The sequence below is a fragment of the Danio aesculapii genome, chromosome 11, assembly GCF_903798145.1.
Source record: "Danio aesculapii chromosome 11, fDanAes4.1, whole genome shotgun sequence".
NCBI lineage: Eukaryota > Metazoa > Chordata > Actinopteri > Cypriniformes > Danionidae > Danio > Danio aesculapii.
Window position 1 is genome coordinate 6185694 of NC_079445.1, and position 27500 is coordinate 6213193.

General features: G+C 37.1%; 1 protein-coding gene across 1 annotated transcript in view; it reads left to right on the forward strand.

Moving 5' to 3' along the window:
* Positions 1-27500, forward strand: part of arid3a (AT rich interactive domain 3A (BRIGHT-like)) — a 77639-nt gene that overhangs the window by 24881 nt on the left and 25258 nt on the right. Inside the window, 2 exon segments of the mRNA XM_056468663.1 lie at positions 6485-6957; positions 10077-10350. Coding sequence (XP_056324638.1) covers positions 6647-6957; positions 10077-10350 — 585 coding nt within the window. The 5' untranslated portion in view covers positions 6485-6646.

Genomic DNA, 27500 nt, shown 5'->3' on the forward strand with positions numbered 1-27500 from the left:
ATATATATATATATATATATATATATATATATATATATATATATATATATTGCGATTATGAATATAATTTCACAAGATGACTTTTGAAAAAACTCACAATTTTTCATTGATTGTGATGATTTTGTAGAGGAGTGCGTCTGCATAAAATATACAAAATTATACGAATTAATGTCATTTAAAGCACATTTGAAAACTATAGAACAAAGATAAAAATGAAATGAACAACACTTTATGGTTTACTTTTTTGGTGGAGTCTGAATGTATTGAGATGTAGGAATTTAATAATCAAATGTAAAATCACAGTGTATGTTTTTATACATATCTAATTTATAATGTTATGGAATTTATACAAGTTTTTCCTTTATAAACATATCAATCCTATCAATTGAATTAATCTAATTGCTAAAGCAGAAAATGTTATAATGTCTTGCGTCTAAATAGTTTAACTTGAAATCTCTTGAGATCCTGCAATGTGACTATTGCAGACACACCGTGCGGTATCAATGCTGTAAGGATATATTGTGCTCCCCTAATGGAATATTTCACCCAAAAATAGTAATTCTGCCATAAAGTGCTCACTCACATATTATTTCTTATTAATATATTTGGTTAATTGGTAACACTTTATAATAACTACACACTATGAATAATCCATTAAGCATTAGCAATTCGTGAATTCGTTAAGCATTAACTTTACATTAACAGAGGTTAGTAAGCAGTTTATAACTGCAGATACAAATGTGCTACTCTTGACTAATGAGCACATTTAAAATGTGCTTAATAATTGTACTTTCATGCATTGTTACTGATTTAATTTTTCATGATTAATTAAGTATTGCATTATTTACAAATAATTTAGTTTTTAAGAGTGGTTGTTGTTGTTGTTGTTTTTTTAAGATCATTCAGAGTGAGTTCGTAAATTCATATTTCTTATTATTCAGGCATATATTGATATTTAATTTGTATGTTAATAAATGCTTTATTAACTTCATCCAGTTTTGTGACCTAATCTAAAGTGAGTTCTATTTATGCTTTATAAATCCCTAATAAATGACCAATAAAGGAATCATTTCCACTGAGTGGTATGGTTCGGCTCTGTATGCTTTTATGACCGTTTTCACTGTCAAAAGGTACCTAAAAGCGATCCGTACTGTACCACTTTTTGGGTACCCTTTGCAAAGGGTACCTAGCACAACAAAAGGGTACCAAAAGGCGGAGCTAGATGCGCAACTGAACGCTATTGGTTTACATAGATGCGTCGCTCGCTAGTACAACAAGCCAGAATGAAAACAAAGGAACCGCCATGTTTTAAATACACAACCAAGACATTACACTGTAATACTGTATACATATAATAACGAGCCATGGTCGACCCGAGCTCAAACAAACCTTGTCGTCGTCTTGATAAACAGCCACAAAGCCAAGAAGAGCAGAATCTACCCTGTGCCCTGTAGTTTTTTTCAATGCCGTCTAAAGCGCGTGCAGTTTCGCTTTATCGCTTGGACTCGCCGCGCGTCTATATTTGAAATAACGAACTTCTTAAGCTGATAATAACATGTACGTGATAATTGAAGTACTTCTGACATCCAATCCTGTCAGGAACGAACAAACGTGAGAGTGACGCTCGACAAAAAAAGGGGAAGCCGGAAAAAACAAAGGAGCAAATGATTCTTTCAGCAACCTAAAACATGAACAAACTGCCATGTTTAACTATTATCATCACCATTTGGACTATTATGAACACGGAATGACCGAATTACTTTGTAAAAGAGGTTACATGTGCTGCTGAAGATTTAAGATTTACACTGACTGTAGGCTAATGTTGCGTGTTATTTTTTAACCTAAATAAGAACTAAATGTATGCTGTGTGTAGTTTTTATTTTGTAAAGGTCTGTATGTGTTCATATATGTTGCATTTATTTATTTATTTCATAAAATTGCAGACATTACAGTAGGCTATTTTACACTATCATTGATCTGCAGTTATAATCAAATCATGTTCATAGATTTATACACAAGTATTTATGTGTTTAAAGCATCTGTTTTGTGAAAAGTGCTTCTCATATGATATGTGAACAACCCGTACAGCTTTACATTTCCTCGAGTGAGAATGACGTCGACTTAAACTTTCTGTCGTACACCCCACCCACCAAAAGGGAACCATTGGTACACTTTTATTAGTGGAAACGCAAGCCTGATGAAGGTCACCCAACGGGACAAAACCCTTAAAAAACAACAACTTTACTCAAATAACTGGTTGTAAATAATGCAATACTTTAATTTAGTGATCAAAAATAATTAACAAAGTATAAAAAAATACAATCATTCAGCACATAATACAGGGTGGGCTATTTATATGGATACACCTTAATAAAATTGGAATGGTTGGTGATATTAACATCCTCTTTATGGCACATTAGTATATGTGAGGGGGCTCATGAAAGAATACAGTTACGTTAAAACCAAGCACACCATTGTTTTTCTTGTGAAATTCCCAATAAGTTTGATGTCACATGACCCTCTTCCTATTGAAAAAAAACAAAAGTTGGATCCAAGATGGCCACTTCAAAATGGCACCCATGGTCACCACCAATCTTGAAAAGTTTGCCCCCTCACATATACAAACAGGACGTTAATATCACCAACCATTCCCATTTCATTAAGGTGTATCCATATAAATGGCCCACCCTGTATATGTGCTTATAAGTCAAGAATAGAGCATTTGTATCTGCAGTTATCAACTGCTTATAACATCTGTTAATGTTGTGTTAATGCTTAACAGATAATAAATTAGCTATTTGCTAATGCTAAATAAATGTGTAGGAAATAAATGTGTAGTTATTATAAAGTGTTACCGCTTAATATTTGAAACACAAAAGAAGATTAAGATTTGTGTGTCTTCTAAAGCCTTTGTGCTTTAAAGTGCTATTGTCTTATTTATTTGTGAATTGAGCAGTTAAAGGCACCGTATGTAATTTTTGATGCAAGAGGTTGCATACACAACAAACAAAGGTGTAGTTTGATGACGCTTTGACTGAGTGTGGAATCATGGGAGTTGTTGTCTTCATTACATCCTACATGACCCCGGCAGAAATCATGTTCATGGATGAGTTAAAGTATTCAACAATTATTATCATGGACGTAGATTAAGGTTGAAAGCAAAGCAAAATGATAGCTCTGAAGCAATTGCTGATGAGAGACAAGTGTGACGTTACACAATAATGTAGGGAAGCAGTGCTGTTTTATCATGCTAAATACATTTTAAGGTTCTGCTATAATGCTGCGTTGTGCAGTCTAATAATATGCACAACGTATTAAAAGGTCTTTGGTGTTTCCCTTTTTCTATGGAAACAAACTGGAATTCGAGGGTGGGTATTGTCATTAGCTTGGCAACACAAGACACAGTCGCTAGTTAATATAACATAACATGAGTCAGGGAAATATATAACACTGTTGTAGTAGTTTTGGAATATTTTAACGAAATAATCTTACATATTCTGTCTTTAAATCCAAACATGTCTTCTGAAGAGGCCCAGTCAAACTTATTGGTATCGGTTCTCATACATCGACATCTAGAACACGATGTTATAATAATAACTACAGCAAGGAAAATAAGTATTGATCACATCCCCATTTTTCACCAAAAACTTATTGCTAAAGGTGCCATTGACTTGACATTTTCCCAGGATGTTAGTAACAACCACATAAATCTATAAATGCAAGAAAACAAATCTAAGTAGTTTACAAATTAAGTTATGTGTAATGAAATGATATGACACAAAATGGTATTGAACACATGTAGAAATGAAGGTGTAGAAAGGCAGTGAAAGCCCAGACAGCAGCTGAAATCTCTCAGCAGTTCTTCAGCACCCCTCCGCCCTTCATCATTGTAAATTAATATTATCTGCTTCAGTTCAACATCTGGATTAGCAGAATGATGGAGATGAAACCAGGGTGGACATTTCAGCAAGACAATGATCCGAAACACAGCCAAGGAAACTCTCAAATGCTTTCAGAGAAAGAAAATCAAGCTGTAGAATGGCCCAGCCAATCACCTGACTTGAATCCGATATAAAATACAAATTAAAGATCAGATTTCATGGATGAGGCCCACAGAACAATCAAGATTTTGACACTCTGTTGAAGTTGTGGAAAAACTCACTCATGAGCAATTCATGAGACTTTATTCTCCATATGAGAGGCGTTTTAAGCTGCCATCACCAAAAAAGACTTTTATATAAAGTATTAAATACATTTTAGTCATTTTTTTTCTCTCCTTGTGTAATTTTATTGTTATTTGTTTTGTCAACAACTCCTTTAGAAATATTATTTTCTGGAAAAACACTTATTGCTTATTTTCCCCGCTCTATTTTAGCTGAATAGTTTTTTGTTTTTGATTGGATGCTGACAAAGTGCAATACATTTAGTAACACAACATCATCAGTGTAGAAAGATTTTTAGGTATGATGAATATGACATGTCTTGTGAAATACAATTTAGCTTAACTACTGTGATAGGAAAGTGATGGTTAATCCAAAACAGAGTGATGACATTTCTAGCATTTTTCAAATTCAGCATCAAGGAACTGAGTTGTTGTCATGCACGCCATTCTCACAGCTAGCATCGTAATGTGACAAAACCGGAACTCTCCCAATATAATCAATGTAGCATAACATGAATTGTATAAACTGTCATCATGATTGTATATTAAATGTTTAAAGGTTTATTAAAATGTTTAAAAAAACAATGCTATCAGGGCTCGACAATAAAGATGGCCTGGGGCCAGCGCACAAGACGCTCGGGACAGTAGACAGGCTTGTTACTGGCCTGATCAAACCTTATCACAAAAGTTTAATTTGGCTGTGATTGTTTGTCAATTGCATGCAAATAGGGTGCGTTCACACCTAGACATTCATTTTGGAATCCGTCTCGTTTGCATGGTTCGTTTGGCATATGTAAATCTCTCAATTGCACTCTGATCCGAGATTGCCTGAATGAGGGGGTCTCGGCTCAACTAAAGCGAACTCTGGAGTGAATTTATTGGAGAAAGCAAAACAACTCAATGTTGTGTAATAACCATATATACGGCTATATGAAGAAAGAAATATGTGTAAGGCAGCATGTCTTTCCTACCGGAAAATGTGCGTTTCAAGTCCAATACTAAAGTGAAAGCATGCTGAAATATTGGCGAGAGCTGTTTATCCGTTAGGAAAATTGACTGAAATTACCATCTGATAATCTTTCTATATTTTAATCTTCTAATATTTTGTATTAGACCTATTGTTTTGTTAAATTTTGAACACCTGGAAAGAAAGATTAGCTCTGATCTTCTTCATAATCTGATTGCAGTCTCTGTTCATCTGTTATTTCTCTCTATAATTTAAGCCTATAATGCATAATTCTAGCCAACATTTTTTAATAGGTTGATTACAAAACTTGACAACTGAAATTAGGCAATTTATTGGTATCGGTTCAGTATAGATCATAACTGGTTATTATATACTGACGTCATTTATCTCATATGCGCTATATTGCGGTAGCTTACTATGGCGAGGGGGCGAGTGCCAGTAATTCAAACACTCCAGCTACTTAAGGCAGAAACTCTGCACAATTCACTACGTCTGTGTTTGCTGAACAGTCTTTTACTGACAATGAAGTACAGCAGAAGCCCCTATTTCACTGCTACGGAGAAAATGAAAGTAAACTTTCTACCTCTTTCTTTCTCACTCACTTGGGACATTTGACCTGCTGGCGTGACGGTTCCTCCTCCTTCGGTTGTTACAGCGATACTTTTGGATACCGATACGAGCATGTCTGCAGAGCGAGTTTTCACCTTTGCGTCTATCATGGATCAGCTGTGATCGCTGCTGCCGTTTATCAGTATCACTCATCAGTGAACAGCGCCAGAGCGTTAAAGCCAATCACAGCCTTTTCTGTTAAGCACGTGACCAATCATAGGAGTGTAAGAACTCGCGACAGTGTTTAGAAAGCGAGCGTGATGTTTACATTTGTTTATTTGCTATGAATGCTCATGTCTTTCTGTGCATGTACTTGAGTTTTTAAAGGTACAGTTCAAATATTTGACTGCTTGTATTAAAGGACAAAATTGTATTACAAATAATATTTAAATATATATATATAAATTTTAATACAAGAATTGTTGTGTTGTTAAAATGTGTGGAAACCATCGTCAATGCACCGATGATATCGAATGATATCGAATTGAACCGAATCAATGACATGAAAATTGTAACCAAACCATGAGACCAGTGTAGGTTCACACCTCTATGGCTACTCTATGCCCTGCCCTCTCTTCATGTTTCAATTGAGATAACACCAAACAACAAATAAAAAATGTACATTTCAAAGCCCTTTAAGTAGGAAAAAGACCATGAAATATGTTTGCTTTGCTTCATGTCATATATCAAATATAGTAAAATAGATACAAGATATTTAAAAAATTGTGTGTTGGTTTATCTTTCAGGTAGTTTGTGAAGGAAATCCTCTCCTTGGCTGTCTGGTGTATGTTGAATAAAACGCCAACACCTCCTGCTTCCTGAAGTCCTCAAGAAAGTGGTTCCGTCTGTTTTTGAGTGTTGGGAAAAGGGAAGGGGCCAGAGTCCTAGCGTGTCCTGTTTTCCAGGCAATGAAGCTGCAGGCGGTGATGGAGAACCTGCACAGACAGCAGAGAGCAAAACTGCTGATGGAGCAGGCGGGGCAATCACACAACCCCGCCCCCATGGGGGAGGAGCTTAAAGCAATTTCAGCCTCTGACACGGAGCAGGCGCAGATGGCGGCGTTAGCAGCAATGCGTGCAGTAGCAGCTGGACTTCAAAGGCTTGACAGTCCCGTTTCGGAACACAGCAGTGAGGGGGACGAAGATGATGAAGACGAAGATGAAGACGAAGGGGAGGACCAATACAAAGATATGATGGGGTCTGAAGAAGAAGAGCAAATGTAAGTGGGCCGTCACATGCAAATGAGTGCAAATGAGTTACTGACAGCTGCTTATAGACCATTATGAAGGATGTAAAGAAAAAGCAATGGTCCCAACGTATTTTCTGTTTTACATTTTTAATTTCTATAGCTTCCAAGAATCCAAAAAGAGCCACATATTAATGAATAATGCTATGATAGCTGTTTTAACATTAAGTTATGATTGAATTGCCTCTTGTTAGTTATGAAATAAGTTGATAACAAGCAGGAAATGTTCATGGGCCAATGACATGACCACACTGAAATGGTCTATACCAGGGGTGTTCAAACTCGGTCCTGGAGGCCTAGTGTCCTGGAGAGTTTAGCTCCAACCCTAATCAAACACACCTGAACCAGCTAATCAATCAACTAATTAAGCTCTTAAGCTGCGGTCACACTGGAGTTTGTGTGTGCGAAATTCTGTCTGATTAGACATTAAAAAAACGAGCGATTGCTCCATGTTTTAAATTTTAGAGAGGTCATGTTTTGATCCTCAATTGGTCTCACGCAGTCAAGTGATGCGATTTCGCAGGTCGGAGTTCATCAAGCTTGAACTTTGCACCGCAGCGACCTGCAAAACTTGACGCATGATCTTGCGTTTCCGGTCTGACGCATTCACGTGTGTATGAATTGAAGTCTATGGGAGGAAAAGCCCAGCGTGACCGCAGCTTTACTTAATATACTATAAACTTTCTGGCAGGTGTGTTGAAGCTAAACTGTGCAGGACACCGGCCCTCTAGGACGTTTGGACACCCCTGGTTTATACAATAGGAAGACTGAAACTCTAACTCTTGTAAAGAAAACTCTATTTTTACTCTACATTTTATTATACAGTAATGATGGCAATATTGTGAAACACTGTTATCATTTTAAAACAGCAGCCATTACTACAAAGTTTAGTGCCACATAATTGTTTTGAAATAATTTAAATATTTTGTTTTCAGGAAATAGGTTTCTTCCAATAAGTGGTTGAAAACAGTTTTTGCTGTTTAATATACGGTTAATAAATGGAGTTCCAGTAAAAAACTGAGCCATATCTACTATATCTGCTATGGCCATATATGCACTAGATCACAATTTTAGAGAATACTCTAAAATCTGACTTACATTTTTTAAATCAAATATAAGACCCTGTGTTGAAGGGTCTGCACAATACTGGAAAAATATGTGGTATGCGATGTTGTTATAAGTATTGTGTTAACAATATTTCTTATGATATAACATTTCTCTAGAAAAATGCCATTTTTAGTATCTATTTTTTTAAAATCATTTATTTATATAATGGTATTAAAATAAACAAGTAAAAGCCATTTTTCAGATCAAATTAATTCTAGTTCAGGCTAAAAAAATGGTGTCAAGGTGCAAACATTTAATCTTTAAAATGCAATGGGCTCTATTTTAATGATCTAAGTGCAAAGTCTAAAGTGCGTGGCGCTAAAGCATTAAGGGCATGTCCGAATCCACTTTTGCTGTTTTAAGGATGAAAAAATATTCTTTGCGCCCCGGCGCATGGTCTAACAGGCTTGTGCTTATTCTCTTTATGAGTTATGGGAGTGTTTTGAGCATAACCTGTATTAAACCAATCAGAGTCTCGTCTCCCATTCCCTTTATGAGTCTGTTGCGCCGCGCCATTCTATTTTCTTTTGCCCCATATAGTTATGCATCTTCAAAACTCAACAGGTGGACAAATCTAAACTTGTTTTTAATAAAACAAATATAAATATGCATATAATAAATAATACTGCTAATATTAATAACATTATACAAATGCAAACTGTCATGAATAAACTGAAAAAAGAAAATAATAATTTTCTTTAATAATAATAATTTTTTAAATGTAAAATTCTAATCCTTTATTTTTTTTCATATTTAAAGATTTTTGTGTATTGCTTTACATCCTGTGTGTGTTAGGCAAAGTGCAAGCATTTTGGACCTGCAGGCACATAACTAATGCGCCCTGCGCTGGACTTTACACAAGCTTTCAGTTGGTCAGTGGTGCAGTCTATTTCACTTCCTCAAAATAACAACGCTCCAACAATTCAATTCAATTCACCTTTATTTGTATAGCGCTTATACAATGTAGATTGTGTCAAAGCAGCTTCACATAAAAGGTCATAGTAAATAGGAACAGTGTAGTTCAGTTTGTAGTGTTTAAGTTCAGTTCAGTTTAGCTCAGCTCAGTGTGGTTTAATAATCACTACTGAGAGTCCAAATACTGAAGAGCAAATCCAACGATGCGCAGCTCTACAGATCCCGAACCATGCAAGCCAGTGGCGACAGCAGAGAGGGAAAAAAAAACTTCACTAATGGCGGAAGTGAAGGAAAAAAACCTCGTCGTTGGTCTTGGATCGAATCAGTGACTCTGCATAGTCTGAGGGTCTCGGGAAGAGTATCCCCAGGTGGAAATGGAGAATAAAGAAATAATTAGCGTAGCTGCTGTTCACAGTGTATATCAACAAGATGCATAACCTGTGTGGAAGCCCCCTAAGTGGTGCACTAAGTGTATGCTTTACTAAACAGATAGGTCTTTAATCTAGTTTTGAATTGGGAGAGTGTGTCTGAGCCTCGGATGTTATCGGGAAGGCTATTCCAGAGTTTAGGAGCGCCTTAACACACCTCCTTTTTAGACCAGAACACCCATGAGTCCACAAAGTGGCGTAAATGGATTTTCTATTTAAACAATGTGGTGCAAAACATAAAAATTAGGGTTGAACTGGTCTGAAAATAGCAACAAATCACGCCAAATCTTGGCTGTTGTCATTTTCTTCTCTTGTCTTGACTCACCCCGTTAGTATTTATTTTCAGCTCTGGGTTCACCATCTGATTGGTCCAATGTCAATAAACAAACAATGCATAAAATAAAAGTCATTTATCAGACATGCCTGCCATATGTATATTGCATATACTATAATCTTGAATAATGATCATTTTGCGATATATTGTGCAGTTCTACTTTGTGGCGGTTGCGTTTGTAGCTCACTGTAAATGACTTTCTTATTTTAACATGTTGCTGTGCACTTAGATAGCAGTGAACCCATATAATGTTCACTGAGTTTGTTTTCTCACTGTAACATTTGCCAAATCCATGCATTTGTGTGCAGAAAACAGAAATTTGACGAAGATGACTTTGAGGAGGAAGACTATGATGATGAATTAGGTGACGAAGGGCTGCCATCAGGTCGTGAAGCCGTCACCCCGGGCAGAGGCATCCTTCTCTTACCCCATCGCCAGTTACAGCCTCACTCCCTGATGCTGAAGGCTCGTCCTGGTTCTGAATCTGAAGCGAGGGCTTTGACTCATTCTGCTCATTCATCCCATGGGCCACTCCATGGACAGGACCACGCAGACTGGACCTATGAGGAGCAGTTCAGACAGGTGAGAGTACTTCTGACCTAAAACAGGTCCTGCCACAATATCTAGAGGAAAACAAGCTGAACAAACACTGCTCACACACCTGGCTGGTTGCAGGCATTTAAGATAAATGTTGAGTAAAGAATAGTATTTTTGTGCAAATATTTATCCTGAGTGGGAGCATATAATTACGGTTACAGTCTAATGATCTTTTAAAGATCTGTCTGATGCGTCACATTGACGATACCAGGTAAAGCTAAACAGTACTTGATAAATATTTGCAAGCAACATCTTGGCACGAGCAGCTTGAAAACCTAAATGAACTCATTTATCCAATATGCTGAAGTGTTTCATGCTGAGTGTGAGATTTTGTGATGTGAGTTATGAAATTCCTGAGCTAAGCAAAGTATCGGAGGCATTGAGGAAATCTGACCAAAACACACTCTACATGTAGGAAATTTACACTTAAAACGCTTTGATATGCATTTTGCCCAACTTCTTGCAAACTGTATACATTACCTGACAAAAGTCTTGTAACCTATTCAAGTTTTAGGAACAACAAATAATAACTTGACTTCTAGTTGATCATTTGGTATCAGAAGTGGCTTATATGAAAGGCAAAGGCCTCTAGATTACACTTATTTTACCAGAATAAAATATGATCATGTCTTGATTTTTAATGATTTAATTAGGACTGTATGGTCTGACTTTGCTTAGACAAAAGTCTTGTTATTTAACAGAAATAATGTACAGTATAGAATATAAAGTCATGGTGCAGTGGAAAAGGAATTAATATTGTGTATGACTCCCATGAGCTTGGAGGACTGCATCCATACATCTCTGCAATGACTCAAATCACTTATTAATAAAGTCATCTGGAATGGCAAAGAAAGCGTTCTTGCAGGACTCCCAGAGTTCATCAAGATTCTTTGGATTCATCTTTAATGCCTCCTTCTCCATGTTACCCCAGACATGCTCAATAATGTTCATGTATGGTGACTGGGCTGGCCAATCCTGGAGCACCTTGACCTTCTTTGCTTTCAGGAACTTTGATGTGGAGGCTGAAGTATGAGGAGCGCTATCCTGCTGAAGAATTTGCCCTCTCCTGTGGTTTGTAATGTAAAGGGCAGCACAAATGTTTTGATACCTCAGGCTGTTGATGTTGCCATCCACTCTGCAGATTTCTCGCACACCCCCATACTGAATGTAACCCCAAACCATGATTTTTCCTTCACCAAACTTGACTGATGTCTGTGAGAATCTTGATTCCATGCAGGTTCCAGTAGGTCTTCTGCAGTATTTGTGATGATCGGGATGCAGTTCAACAGATGATCCATCAGATAAATCTACCTTCTGCCACTTTTCCAAATGATCAACTAAATATTTGTTGCTTTTACAATTGGGATCGACGACATGACTTTTGTCAGGTAGTGTACGTTAGATTCACTAAAAGATCTCATTAAAAGATCAACCATAGCTATGATCCTGAATATAAACCTCACAAAGACACTTTGCGGAAAGCATTACGTTCTGCTTTTTTTATTTGCTCTTGCTATTTGCTAAATCAGTCACATAGCTATAGATTAGCTGTGGTTCAGCCCGTAAGTGCAGGCTGTGGCTTGTTATTATGTTGAACTCGAATGACCTAAAAATGAAGTAGGTTGGAGACGTAATTACTGATTATCTCAGAACATAAAGGCAAATGCTGGACCATGCAGAATCTCACGCAGCATATTTGTTGATTTGTCAAATTGAACTTTGTACATTTGAAGGACTCTCCCTTTAAATTAGTTCATAGAAACCAGAAAGCTGTCGCTCCGTGACTTAAGCAAATTGTTTTGACAATGAGTCCTGTCAGTCAGCTGCGCGCTTTCAGTAGCTGTCAGTCAGCTACACACTGCAAGCCAAATAGCCAAAAGAAAAATGCACTTGAAGTGAAATAATGCTGTTCTAAATCATGCTAAGCCATCTCTGGTCTGTTTGTGACCAAATTCAACATTTATTTAAACACCCACACATTTCTTTCCATTGAAGAAATATCGCCATATCCAATAGACTTTTAAAAAGAAGTCCTTTATTGGCTTTTATTGTACTTTTTCATAGTGGAAAAAGGTTTATTGAATTATGTTCTTATTGCTAAGAATAAACATACATATTTTAAGAATCCTTCACTGAAACGTTCTTTGAGGAACCTGAAAAATATCTTTCCCACTGCACTTTCTATCCATTCTCCTTTAAGAAAATTTAATTTTTGTAATTTTTAATAAGTAAAATACATCATAATAAGTAAAATACATTTCCAAGGGGTCTTAAAAAGTCTAAAATTTAAAAATCGAAATGTAAGGCCTTATAAAGTCTTAAATTCACTGTTTATTCACTTAAATATTTTTGCACAGGTCGTATTTTTCCGATGTAGATGTAACACTACATCTAATGCTCATTTAAATGCTTTTTTTGTTCTTGCTTGTTTTTCGTAGTGTTGTAGATCTTTATTTCACTAGTCCAAATATAATTTGTGGTATTATAACTACTAATGAGACCAACATGCAATAGCCAATCAGCTTTCTGTTATTGAACTCTGTGTGCTCGGCGAATGTGATGTCATCGGTGTGTTTGAGGAGGTTCGCTTTGGGTGCACGCGGCATGATTTCGGCTGGCGGAGCATACTAAATTTTTGGGACTCGGGTGAACAGTTTGTGGGCGCCGCATTTGATTTGAGTTGAATATGAATCAATTTGAAGAGATTTTGTCTGAAACAGGTATGACTGTACAGACATCTTTATGATCAGTCCATGCATGATCATGAGGATAACCAGATGATAATTATTGGCTAGAAATTGCAACAGCTGTAGGAAAGGAGGAAAGTTTTTGTAAAAGCTTGGAAGTTTGTTAAAACCAAACATAGAGGGCGTGGCAAAAGTGGAGACCCAGGTGGTTTTATTATTACAGAACATGTTTTTCCACCATTCATAGATTTTACACTGATGTATATATTACAATTTATTTATATATATATATATATATATATATATATATATATATATATATATATATATATATATATATATATATATACACATAAATAAATAAATATATATATATATACATAAATATAAATTTTAATCAATGTTTTGTTTTTTATTTTTATATGTATATTATATTTATATATTTATTAAATAATTAATTAATTAATTAATCTATTTATTTATTTATTTATTTATTTTAAACAAGATACAAACTAAAATTAAGTAACAAATTATGTCTTTGATAACTGGAAAGGAATATGTGAACCTATCGGTTTACAATAAACTGATGCCGTTTTCTAGGTTTTATTGGTGATAATGGTCAGGAATGTTGGACCACTATTGCCTTTTTAGCTTAGCAGATGACACAAAGTAACCAGACAGTAATGACTTGTTGAGTGGGCAAAAATAAAAAGAAACGTTAGTATTTTTAGTAAGTGTACTTTTTTTTTGCTAATAAAAAATCTAATTATAGAGCAACCAATGTTCTGTTGTCATTAATATTTTACTTTAATAAGTAGAGCTGTCTGAGATATGAACAAAAGCAAGTCATGGATCAAAGTTTGATCAAAAAAAATCTTAAATGGTTATAAAAATGTTATAATAATTACAATAAAGTATAAAAATAACTAGTTTAAAAATCTTGAACGATATTAATGATACGACCTACTTCCAGAAACTGACTTTATGGTGTGTTTCTTTTGACCACTCCCCTGTCGTTTTAAAGAATATCACAACGGTGAATGCGTCAACTTCAAGTATAAAAGCCTCGTCCGTTTTATGAGGTGCGCGCAGTCAGCGGAGGTGCACGATTCGGCGCCAGGCGAAAGTATAAATCCAGCTTAAGATGTTTGGTGGTTGTTTTCCTGTAGTTCATTGGTGCATCTAACCTGTGTTCAGTATTGTTCAATTTGAATACATTTATTTTGCCACTAATTTTGTGATTTAGCATTTTCTCTTTATGTGTAATATTGTAATATAGGTCTTAAATTTAATACTTAATGCTCTTAAAAAGGTTTTAAAAAGTCTTAAATTCGACTTTGATATCTGCATAAGCCCTGTACATGTAAAAATAAAATGTGCGAGTAGATTAAGGGTGGATTAGTCCGATTATTATTTATTATTAATAAAGATTTCTTGGTGACTGAATGAAGCGGCTTCCTTTTATGGCTGATTTATGGAACTGATAGGTGCCATGCAGTAGCGCCATTATATACTCATCATGTGCTCAAAGTGCTGTCTATCCTGTTAAACCTAACTTGGATATCCATCTGGAGCATTGTGGGGTCTTTTTTTTAATGATCAAGTTTGATTTTGTACCTTGCTTAACAACAGCCTCATGTGATTTGTGTTTGCTGGGCCATGTGATGTGCCGAGTCAGGCATTCGCAGGTGTTTACAACTGTTTTTTTTTTGGCGGGCGACAGAAATGCTATCAGGGCTTTAGCGTTCACTAGAAGCTTGATCTTCATATCAAGCGGTTGCCAGAAAACGTGAATATTGTGGGCAGTTATGTAATCAAGACGAGCAGCACGCTCTGTACGTTAAGATGTTGCACAATGATTGGGTGGCACTTGAATGGTTGTATAATGTATACTTTACACCCCCGATCTGCAAACAAGAATGGTGAAACTAGATGATACACCCAGTAGTTATAAATAACACATTAATGGCTTTATATGCGTTTACCTGTAGTCTTGTAACACTACTGTAGTGTTTTTGAGAGATTAAGCCAGCGTGTTCTAGTGTGTACATGTGGAAAGGGTTAAGCTGGGGTTTATTTTGGGCAGGTGGGTGGGTTCAGTGAGGAATGTGCCTGAGGGAAAGTGATAATCTGGACCCTGGCAGAAACCCCACGCACACACACACACACATACAAGTGTCTTTATCAGCCATTACAGCTGGAATCTTTCCAAACTGAACTCTAGTACACTTTAACAAAATAAAAGAAGTATAAGTAAAACTTGACATCAAACTGCAAGGTAGCATGTCTTCCGGCATTACACAGGCATGTGAAAGGCTGACAGCTGGTGTCTTTCCTGGAGCAGCTGGGACACGGCCAAAATGAACGCAAAGCCTCAGTGTTTCTGATTATGCTTGATACAGATATTAATTAATCATGCTTTAAGGCAAGCTGCCAATGTCTCTAGTAAAACTATCTGTGCCTGCCATGAAGCCAATTGAATAAAGAAACAGATTTATTCACTGGTATCAAAAAACGCATGTCATAATCATTTACACAGTGAGTGTGGTTTTATTTTCGTCGTCTGCGTCTGGCCAAGATTGAGGTTTTAATTCACTGGGATTGTTGTGATTTGCTTTTTACAGTGTCAAATTAAATGCATTTTTGATGTAGTCGAACGCTGTCTTCTAATAGTCTGTTGCGTCTAATTCTTGCACCCATGTTTTCTTTCATTGCTTCCAGGTGCTCACTTTCATCGAATTCTCCAAGAGGCTTTATCTGTTATGCTAAATCATCGTCTGTGCAGATGCAGAAGTTATATAGGAGTGTATACCACTGGGTGGTTTTTGCAACTTCCTCTTCCTGAATGCAGAGTAGGCATGTATATGTATGCATGTATTTAAAACGAACAGTTCTGAAGCCATATTCAGGTTTGGCAGCATGTTTAAAGGGCACCTATGATGAAAATCATCTTTTGGAAGCTGTTTGGACAGAACTGTATGTAGGTATAGTGTGTCCACAGTCATATTGGGGTAATATAAAGACATGGTGATTACAGGAAGGCTTCTCCTACTCCCAGCATAACAAATATTAAAGGCTTGGACATTGAAATTGTTGACACACATGAATATCTAGGGGTCGTTATTGGCAATATGTTGACATTTCAACCGAACACCCAGGCTGTCTATAAAAAAAGTTTAACAAAGACGTAGCGTAGATCATTTCAGGTCTGTACCTCTATGATGACACTGTTTTATAAACAATTTATTGAATCTGTTTGGTCTTTTTGCATTGTAGCTTGGTATGGTAATCTGATTGTGTCACATAAGAACAGGTTGAGTAGCCTTGTAAAGGTAGCAGGCAAGATCATCGGCTTTTAACCAAACCGGTCCAATGGTAATTTACCATAATTATGTTTTAAAGAGAGCTCAGGGTATCCTATGCACCCCAGATCACCCATTGTACTCTGTGTTTCAGCTGCTGCTCTTAGGATGTTGTTTTAGAGTTCCTATTTGCAGGACAAATGGAGCTAGAAATTCTTTTATAATGGTGGCCGTTAGGTCATTAAACGAGTCGAGGGGGAGGGAGATGCACCTACAGAATGATGCATTGTGTATTGTGTGGTAATATTTATTAATTTGTACATGGAACTTCGCCTGTGTTACATCACCTTGCTGCAACTTTAGTGTCCCTTAACAGGATAATTAAGTTGAGTCTGATAAAGACAATACGTTTGTCCCTCAGGAGAAGGGACAAAGGGGCTATATCTATGTCCGGACCAAAAATGTTGTTTATTTGGGCTACGATTCTGCTCCAATAGGCCTGAATCACCTGACCTTCCCATATGCAATGAATATAATCCCCTATATTTGATTTGCATTTAAGGCATAGAGGTGAGTGGGTTGCATTGAATTTATGTCTTAATTGAGGTGTGATATGAATTCTATGAAGGATCCTGAGTTGAATGGCTCTGGCCCTATTGCAAACTAAAAGCTTATTGGCTAGAGACCAAACCATCTCCCATTCTTCTTCCAAAATATCTACCCCAAGTTCTTTTCCCCAAATTGTTTTGAGATGGGAGTTACAGACAGTGTTATAAGAGGAGAGAGCCTTACAGAAAAAAGAAATCAGTTTTTGTTTTTTGTTTGTTTCTGTTTTGTTCTGTGCAAATTGTATTAGTTAACTAAATTAACTGAATCTCAGATGTGCGCTTCATGATGTTTAACTGTGTGTTGATTTCAAACATTCTGAAGAATCTCTAAGAAGCTATTTTTAAGATCACAATATAATTGTGATTTTCCCCAGAGTCAGTTTTTTTGGATTTCAGCAGATTACATTTGTGTCCATATACCTTTATTAGTTAAAACATGTGCTTCAATAATTGATGAGTGTCTTGATTGGTGGAAGGGAAGCAAAAAGTCATTACTGATATTTATGATCTATTTCAATCCATCCGCTCTATTAAGGGCTGTCTCGTGCCTGTGTGAATGGAGGGTAGGAGTTTGGTTTGCATTGTCGGCAATAAGTCAAACTTGTTTCCAGTGCATGTTGAACTCAGGCAGGGCTGCTCTTTGTCACCAATTCTGTTCAAAACGGTTCATTTATGGATCTTTTTTACATCATACTTTTACTGCAGTTTAAGCAGGTCTTTGTAAAAAGGTCTTGTAAGAGATGTTTGTGATGGGGTGTTTTTCTCTTCCTAATTTTGATTGAATTCTTTAAAAATTCAATAATAAACATAGCAATATAGCAAAAAAAAAGCTAATCGAAAAATAGCAATTTCAATGTTTGAACTTTTGTTTTTCAATAATGCTGATTTGACCAAACGTGTAAATAATAAATGTAGTACATTTTGACTGATTAACTGCTATTTTGACGTGAGGGTTATTAAATTATTATTATGAATTAATAGTGCTGTTATGTCCATTAAATGTTCTCGCTATGTACATGTTTAAGGTTGTATTGGCCTTCTTCATCTGTGAATTTACCATAAGTAGATGTTGTCATTAAAGAATAACAGTGCATCCAGTGGATTTATAAGACACTATAATGGTTTCATACATGAAGGTGGAAATCTCTTATTTTGTAGCTATAATGTTACACTTCTTCCTCTCACACAAACTTCCTGAGAAAGCAGACGTATCCTTTGATGTCGGTTGTAAATGTGAACAGCAGGGCAAATGGAGCCCAGATGGACAGTAAAGAAAAGAGCTCTTTAAAAATTCATCACACCCTCTACAGTCAGTTGCCATTTAGTGGCTTTAACATTAAACATTGATTTGCTCACTGCAAATGAGCAATTCAGGGGGGTGACCATTAAAAGCACAACCAGGAAGGGGGATTTAGACTTTATTGTATATATCATTGTTTTTACTTTTAGGTTTGATACATAATTTCCTCAATGTCTCGCTAATTCAAAGATCTTGTCCTGAATTTGTAGACTTAAAGGGATAGTTCACTTAAAAATGTCAATTTACTAATTATTTACTCTTTTTAGTACTTACTCTCTCTTAGAATAAGAGATTTTCACCTTCATGCACCATCACACTCTCTACAGTCAGTTGCCATTTCGTAGCTTTAACATTAAACATTGATTTGCTCACTGCAAATGAGCAGTTGAGGGGGGGTGACCATTAAAAGCACAACGCTGAAGTGGGATTTAGACTTTAGTGTACAGAGCACCTGGAAAGTATTCATAGCGCTTCACTTTTTCCACATTTTTTTATGTGACAGCCTTCTTCCAAAATGGATTAAATTCATTTATTTGCTCAAAATTCTACACACAATACCCCATAATGACAATGTGAAAAAGAATTTTTGAAATTGTTGCAAATTTATTAAAAATCAAAAACCTTAAAAATCACATGTACATCAGTATTCACAACCTTTGCTCAACTTTGTTGATGCACCTTTGGCAGCAATTACAGCCTCAAGTCTTTGTGAATATGATGCCACAAGCTTGCCACACCTGTCGTTAGGAATTTTTGCCCATTCCTCTTTGCAGTACCTCTCAAGCTCTATCAGGTTGGACGGGAAGCGATAGTGTACAGCCATTTTCAGATCTCTCCAGAGATGTTCAATAGGATTTAGGTCTGGGCTCTGGCTGGGCCACTCAAGCACATTCACTGAGTTGTTGTGAAGCCACTCCATTGATATTTTGGCGGTGTGCTTTGGGTCATTGTCCTGCTGGAAGATGAATCGTTGCCCCAGTCTGAGGTCAAGAGCACTCTGAAGCAGGTTTTCATTCAGGATGTCTCTGTACATTGCTGCATTCATCTTTGCCTCTATCCTGACTAGTCTTCCAGTTCCTGCTGCTGAAAAACATCCCCACAGCATGATGCTGCCACCACCATGCTTCACAGCATGATGGTATTAGCCTGGTGATGAGCAAAAAAGTTTGGGCACCTCTGATCTAGTGGTGCCAGACCTATGGTTTTTATATTCTTTTGAATGAAAAATAAGACATTTAGAAAAAAGCTGAAAACCATCGACTTCCATTGTTTCAGCTTTCTTCAAAGTATCTTCTTATCTATCCAACAGATGAAAGCAAGTCAAACAGGTTTTTAACAAGTGAAGGATGAGTAAATGATTTTCGATTTTGGGTGAACTATCACTTTAACATGCACTCTTGCTAGTTTCGCTTTGTGTAGTCAGCTTCTCAACAGTTTAAACTGTTGTTGACATACCTTAAAAGCTAACTTGCTTTAATGTTGCTGCTTTGTTTTTGTCTGTCAGACAGTTAATACAATGATAAATAGTGTGCAATTTAGTTTTTAATATCATTTGAGTGCCTGTCAAATTTTGATAATCTTCTGCTATTTAGGTTATCACATTGTTTTTAGCACTTAAGTTGGAAAATTGAAAAGGTTTGTCACCTTGTTTTTAATTTGAACTGTTGTATGCGTCTCTTTAATCAAATCTTCTTCATCTGGTGCTTCATTTGGATTAGGATTTGCTTTTACCATTGGCCTGTCAATCAGCCTTTTGATTATTCCTTTCTCTGAAGAAGTGTTGAAAGCATCAAGACAGTGAATATATTTTCTGAATAACATAGATGTGATATCATGTTTGTTTCACAGAGGCGATCTCCCGTAGGTATTTCAACAGCCTCCCATTCAAACAGCTTTAATTGCAGACAACTTACTCATGTCCAAGCAGGAAAACGAGCGCTCGTAGACAGGAATTGCTGTTACGGAGAGTAGTTCATAGCTGGATGTTGTCCAGACATTGCTGCTGCTTATGAGGTGATGTCAGGCTGCGGTTCTAGACGCTGGAATGTAAACAAAGATGGCCGAAAAGCTTAGTCTAGCACCTTTTCTCATTGCATCACAGTTCACTCTCAACGTTTTTGCCCATCAATCTGAAGTGTCTTTTTCTTAAAGAGATAGCACACCTAAAAATTATAATGTACTGTTAGTTTATTTTCACTCAGGCCAAGGTATAGGTGACATTTACTTCTTCTGTTGAAGGTTTATAGCTGATATCAAGACGATAGCTACATTGGCAGTCAAAACTCTAACCCTTACACCAAAATCAAACATGTGATACTGTATATTCAGAGCTAGTTACGTAATAATATTACTTATCCAAGTAACAAGTAAAATATTGAATTACTTTTAAAAATAATAATAATATTTGAGTTACATTTTAAAATGTAACTAGTTACTTTTTAGTTTAATTAATTAACTTTTTCAAAAAATAAATTGCAGAATTAAAATTAAAGTATTCAAACTGAATCACGCAGTCAATGAGAGAAGTGTTCATTATTTTGAACACATTGTAGAAAAACCAAAAAGGGGATTATAGTCTCAATGGACAACGATTATACCAAAGATAAAAGCTATCTATAAAGAAAATGTAGCATATTTATGTGTCTATATTAGTATTTAGATGTTACAATATAGTTTTCAAGCTAAAGGACAGTGTTTTTAATGAAAAGACAACATGCCTTAACCAAGACTGGACGCAACACCGGGTTGATGTCTCTGCTGGGTTCTAAAGGCAAGAAGGACAGCCGAATATCCCAAATATGTGTACCATTTCCTCCTAAAAAGCCTGTAGATATGAACACGGAGGTGGAGAGAGCAATTTTATCCGTTTAATATAGATCGGCTATGAAGCGCACATTTGTATCATCAATAATTAAGAGTGATGGAGAAACAGATAATAACAACATTATTGTGTTATAGCTTAAATAAACTTTATAACGTCAAAACAACATTACGCACGCATATTAATACAGCTGTTTTGTGTCAGTTAAATCAGTTGACTGTTGAAATTAAAATTTTGCCTATGAAGCGCACATTTGTATTATCAATAATTATAAGTGCCGGTGAAACGGATATAAAAAGGCGACATGGAGAGGTAATTTGATTAAAAAAACAACAATATTATTGCGTTATAGCTTAAATAAACTTCATACAGTGCTTAATTTGTGAATTGCAAGGTCCCGGAACAGATCGAGCTAATGAATCCAGCCAGTGCTTAATTTGTGAATTGCGAGGTCCCGGAGCAGATCGGGCTATTGAATCCAGCCAGTGCTTAATTTGTGAATTGCAAGGTCCCGGAACAGATCGGGGTTACGAATCCAGCATGTTACCCAAGGATGGAGAGGTGCCACGCACGAAAGTGGAGAAAGGGGGGATGGTGGTGGAAGGTGGGGGTTGGACTGGTGCGGTGGATGGCGGAGGGGTGTTGTGGACCAGTGGTTCCCAAACTGGGGGTCGCGACCCCTGCGGGGGTCGCAGAATAATTTCAAGGGGTCGCGAGAGTTATTTAAAAATTGTGTCATTTTCAGTGATTATAATAAATATTTTTCAGTATTACAAGTGAAAGCTAATATTTTCAGATTTTTAAAAAGACATTACTGATTCATAAAGTATTTAGGACACATTCGGGCAGAATGCATCTTTGTACTTGGAACGCAGCGCTCAGGAACAGTTTAAAACTGTTGTCATGTCAACTTGCCGCAGTAAACAAAGCCTTCAACGCTTGCCCCGCCTTCGCGCTCTTCTTATTGGCCCACTGCTCTAAGAACTGAACACGAATGATTTGTTAAAATCAGCTGTCAATCACTCAGTCAACGCCTCCTGTCTTCAGATGACAGGAGCTACAACCGCGAAAATGTAAAGCGCTGAAGACGAGAGAATGAAAACAACACTGACAGATTTTGTCTTAGAAACACCTAAAGCTACAAATATTGGCACATCTGATTACTGATCATGTGGTGAATGTTAACCCACCAGCTATACTTATTGAAGAGTGGATAAAAGACTTCAATTGGCTTCAAGTCTGCTATGAAAATAACTAGCATTCACTGTAAAGTCTGTGGGATATCTTTTGGGATATCCGTCCGTGTATCTTTTGGTCACTCAATTATGTTATAAAAATGTCTTTTCTTGTGATAACGGGATTTCATTGAGACATATTTTCCTCACGCATGCATATTTATTTTTTTGCTTGTTAGTTTTGATTAGTGTTGATTTTCAAATGCAATAAATCTGTTTATAAAACTTGTAGTAACAGTGCGATAATTGGTGGGAGCCACTAAATTTTGGCTGGTGCGCCTACATTTTTAAAGTTAGAAGCACCAGTGTTACCAAGCAAAAATGTTAATTTCGAGCCCTGTAATCTATAGTAAATATAGTTAAAATATTGTGAACAGCTTAAAAAAAAGCTATTTTTATTGTTTGTATATGCTTTGGTAGTGGGGGGTCGCGAGTTCTTGACGATCTTACATTGGGGGTCGCGGGTTTAAAAGTTTGAGAACCACTGTTGTGGACAATAGTGAGCTGGCGGGATGGCGCGGACTAAAGTGAAGAGTTGGGGAGTCGTGGAAGAAAGTGAAAGTGAAAAGCAGACGGGGGGAGAGGGGTCTTGATGCAGTGCAATCTGAGCTGCATCCAATGCTTTTTAATTGGCTCACCTAACCCTACCCCTCACAGTGACATCACTCGCTCCATTGAGTGCATTGTGTCTGACATTGCATCGCTGATTGATGCAATCTCAGCTTGCATCATAAAGGCTGCATCCAGATAATGTTGGACGGTTGAGGAGGGGGATCGTTAAAATGAGGTGCTGGATCAGATTTCAGAGGTGCTGGATCCGGAACTGCCGTGTTCCGGCACAAATTAAGCCCTGGATCCGGCATGTTACTCGAGGATGTCGAGGTGTCCCCGCACAAAAGTAGAGAGCAGGGGCCTAGGGGGAAGGGGAGTGTGGGGGGAATGCGGGGCATTGGATGGCAGAGGGGTGTCGCGGACGAAAGTGAACAATGGACGAACGAGAAGTGCGGTTGAGGAGGGGGATTGGTAAAATTAGGTGCTGGATCAGATTTCAGAGGTTTCGTATCCGGCGTGTTTCGGCTCAAATTAAACCATTTTAACCCAACTGGTTGAGTTATTAAATAAACAACCATATAAAGATTTTAAATAACCCAACAAAGCACCAAATATTTAACCCAATAGTTAAGGTAATAATAAATAACTTAATAAAGGTTAAAAATAACCCAACAAAGCACCAAATATGTTTAACCCAACCATTGGGTTAAATAAATAACTCAACTTTTTTTCGAGTGTATATATGGCATGTAAAGCTCTGGGGTCAGGATATTCTCAGATAACATTATTCCAGAATATTATTTTTGATGTGTTTTTTTTAAAGCTAAATCTAGGTGTAGGTTATACAGTGCGTTGTTAATTGCAGAGCTCCTCTATTAAAAACGAAAGAAAAAAACTAGTTCTGAAAGAGATCAAGCCTCAGTCAGGTAAAAAAAAAGTAACACAAAAGCAACTCAAAAGTAATGTAACGCAATACCATAAAAAGTAACTAAGTAACTCAACTAGTTACTTTTTTGGAAGTAACTCAATATTGTAACACTTTCCCCAACATCGTTCAAGACATAATGAGATTGTTTACACTAGATGTCGGACAAAGACATCTCATAAAAAGCAGAAGTCCCCACAAAATGTCAACATGGCAAAAGAAACCAAACTGCTAAACATATGTTTTTGGAATATCTTATTTTTAATGTGATCAGATAACGGTTTTTATCTGGAGAAACTTGAAAGGAAATATTTCTAAATGTGAATCCTTCAAAAATGAATGTGAATCCTTCAAAAGCAAACCTTAAACTGTTTTATATTTTTATCTTATGCATTATCTATTGCTGGTAACATCTTGTTATATATTTTTATTTATTAAAGCACATTATATTTATAAAATGTTGCAAATTTGATCTGGTTTGATCCATAAAATAGCAAAAGAAGCTTACGAGGCAATAAATTCCAAACCGTCTCTCTCTAACTCTTACACTAAAATCTGTCCACCCACACAGCTTTTGCATTCACACGACTGGTTAATGAGACCCACAGAGATTTTCAGTTCATTAAGATGGATGGGTCACATTAGCTGTATGACATATAAGGTGAACAGCAGGCTTTCATAACTGAGCTGTTACAGTATCACAGATTGATACTGAGCAGATAGTTTCCCTCTTTTACACTCTCTCTTTTACTGTCTGAGATGATGTCTCAAAATTAAAGTTAATCGTATCATCTATGTAGTTCATTGTTAGTGCTTTTGTCGTGAGAATTCCTTTTAGTCATAACTATTGGATTCATTAAGATGATAGGGTGTATATAGTGCATATGGGACGGTATAAGATTCTGACGGTATGATAACCTTGGGATACAAATATCATGGTTTTACAGTATTGTGGTTACTGCTCTAAAATACGTTCTTTTTAAATGTCTGGGTAAAAAAAGTAAAACCATCAATATTTTCCCTATTGTTGCAACCTCTTTTATGTTAGTCTGGGGTAAAAGGAATAACATTTAAGGTGTAGCAATTTACTATGTGGTAGTGGAAGCAAAAAAACATTTTCACTATCGGGCCAAAAGCCGCATTTCCACTATCGGGCCAGTGCGAGCCAGGGCTTTAATCGGGCCAGGCCGGGCCAATAGTCCGGGAGGTTGAGAAATGAGGCCGAAATCATGTCGCGTTTCCACTGTCGGGCTAGTTGCTCGCAGCGCGTCACGCAAACACCGCCCCCAGAACGTCCCCCGAATCAAACGTCACACAACCCGCCCACTTCAGCGGGAACAAAAAACTCAAATTATAACCACAAACACAACCTGGCATCACTACGAGAGCTGGAAGATGGAGAACACCGAAGCGATTGCTTTGTTTGTGGTCTGTTGGTGTAAGGCCAGACAGCAATCCCTGGGTAAGGACATTCGAGTTCGGCGGCATTTATTTTTTCTTCTTCTTAGTGAGTTGATCAAGCGCGATAGCAAAACAAATGTAAGGGAAGAAAGCATCTTGTCTCCTCTTTACCTGACAGGAAAACTGCGCCTTTGTACGTAACCCCGCCCCGAAGCCCCAGTTGGCCCTCCTTGGCCCAAGGTATTCGGCGGGCCGAAAAAGGCCGGACGCTGGCCCCAAGGAAGCCCCGCTTTGGCCCGATTACGCCCCGGAAGTGATAGTGGAAACGCGACTGGCCTTGGCTCGCCCTGGCTCGCTCGCTTTAGGCGCGATAGTGGAAACGCGGCTATTGACAACTGAAATGACAACAAAAGTGATTTAATTTACGAAAGTGAAACCTATACAAAATCCCTAAATATATATTCAAAATGGAATATTTACTATAATGAAAAATGAAATTAAAGTAACAAGTTCAAACAGAAAGTATGGTAACACTTTATAATAACTACACACTATGAACCATTTATTAACCATTAGTAAATAGTGAATTCATTATTTGTTAAGCATTAACTCTCCATTAATAAATGTCAGTAAACAGTAAATAATTAAAACGAATATGACTTCTAATAATAATGACTTCTGCTGTCTTTCAAAAATACAGATTTTCGTTTTTTGCTGGGGATTTTGTTGTTCTAAAAAACAAAACAAAAAAAATCTTACATACACCGTAGGAATGGTATAGCAGAAAATTTTGGCAGCTTTAAAACCTTGACTGCAAACCGCGGTAAACATTTATCATCGGAAAACGGTTATCATCCCATGCATTATTATACAGTCTGCTATAAAGATTTTCAGGACTTGCTCTTGGGTTCAAAATACTTTATTGGCGTGTAGAAAATGGTTGCTAACTGTTGAAGATGACTCTCTCAAATGTTTTAATGTGGATTAAATCTTTAACTGAACTGTTTTTACATTTATTTGTTTATAAATTGCTAGTACACTCGCAGGGCTGGTGTACAGCAGGAAGGGCAACTGCTGGTAAAATGTGCCAGAGTAATTGGTGGTTCATTCCTCCGTGGCAACTGCTGTTACAGAACTAATGCTGAGTTCAGACTGCATGGTTTTAGCCCTGATTTTGACTCGCTAATAGGTTTTGTGAAATCGCAGACAAATGCCTGAAATCACAGGCAAATCGGTGCTCGTTCACGTGAGTGACAATCACACAGTGTGAACTATCAAGGACGCGATATGAGAGAATCGCAGATGAGTCGCCGACCCCCGTGAGATATTTGGCATGCTAAATATCTGGAGCTGTCGGAATGTGTGAAATGTCTTCTGATTGAAAATAACATCCACGATCACCTACAATCAGTGAGAGAGCAGCATTCACTAGTACGGGTACCTGCAGGTCAGCGGGAGGCTGGGGGAGAAGTTAAAAGCGCTCATTATCAGTTTATTTAGGCCCAAGAAATGGAGGAAACCTAGTGGAAATTTGGCAAGAGCTCTGTTTCTGTTTGACTTGTCATCTGAGCAATATTACAATCGGGTGAAAAAGTTGAGGAGAGATTGTTAATTCTCTTCAAAAGCAAGGTGAGCAACACAAGTTTCTAAAGCTAAAGCCTTCTTTTCCCATTATGTAGTTAATAACGAAAGATTTATTACGTGACCTCGCGTTGTTTCCATGTCACTTCTCGCATTTGTTTGGTTGTGAGACGTAGTTTGGACAAAGTTGTCTGTGGTTCTTCCTATTTTAAAGTCTTGCAGTTGGAACTCTCCTGTCGCCGTTCCATCCCACAGTGTAAACCCTGCACCGACAGAACGCTAACCCAGATAGTCATGCAGTGTGAAAACATCCGTGACACAACTACTTTGAAAATCCTGCAGTCTGAACTCGGCATAAGCCAGCGGTGTCAAACTCAGTTCCTGGAGAGCCGCAGGCCTGCATAGTTTACTTGCAAAATGCAAATCGTGCTACCAAATTTAAAGATTTCCAAGAATGGTTTCTTGGTGGCTTTTTGGAATGTAGTTTGGTTTCTAAGTCAAGGAAATGTAAGTAGCAATTCAAGATCTACCGAAACAAAAGAGGCGTGGAGTTCAATCTGAGTAATGTTTGATCACCGCACAGAAGTTAATAGCAATAAAATGTATTCCATTTAATGAATGCAGTCTACCAGGCAGAATTCCATAGTTAATAGTTGATTCATGCATTAGCAAGCACTATTAAATGGTGGGGCTTTTATATAAGATGTTTGGGGGTTTTCTATT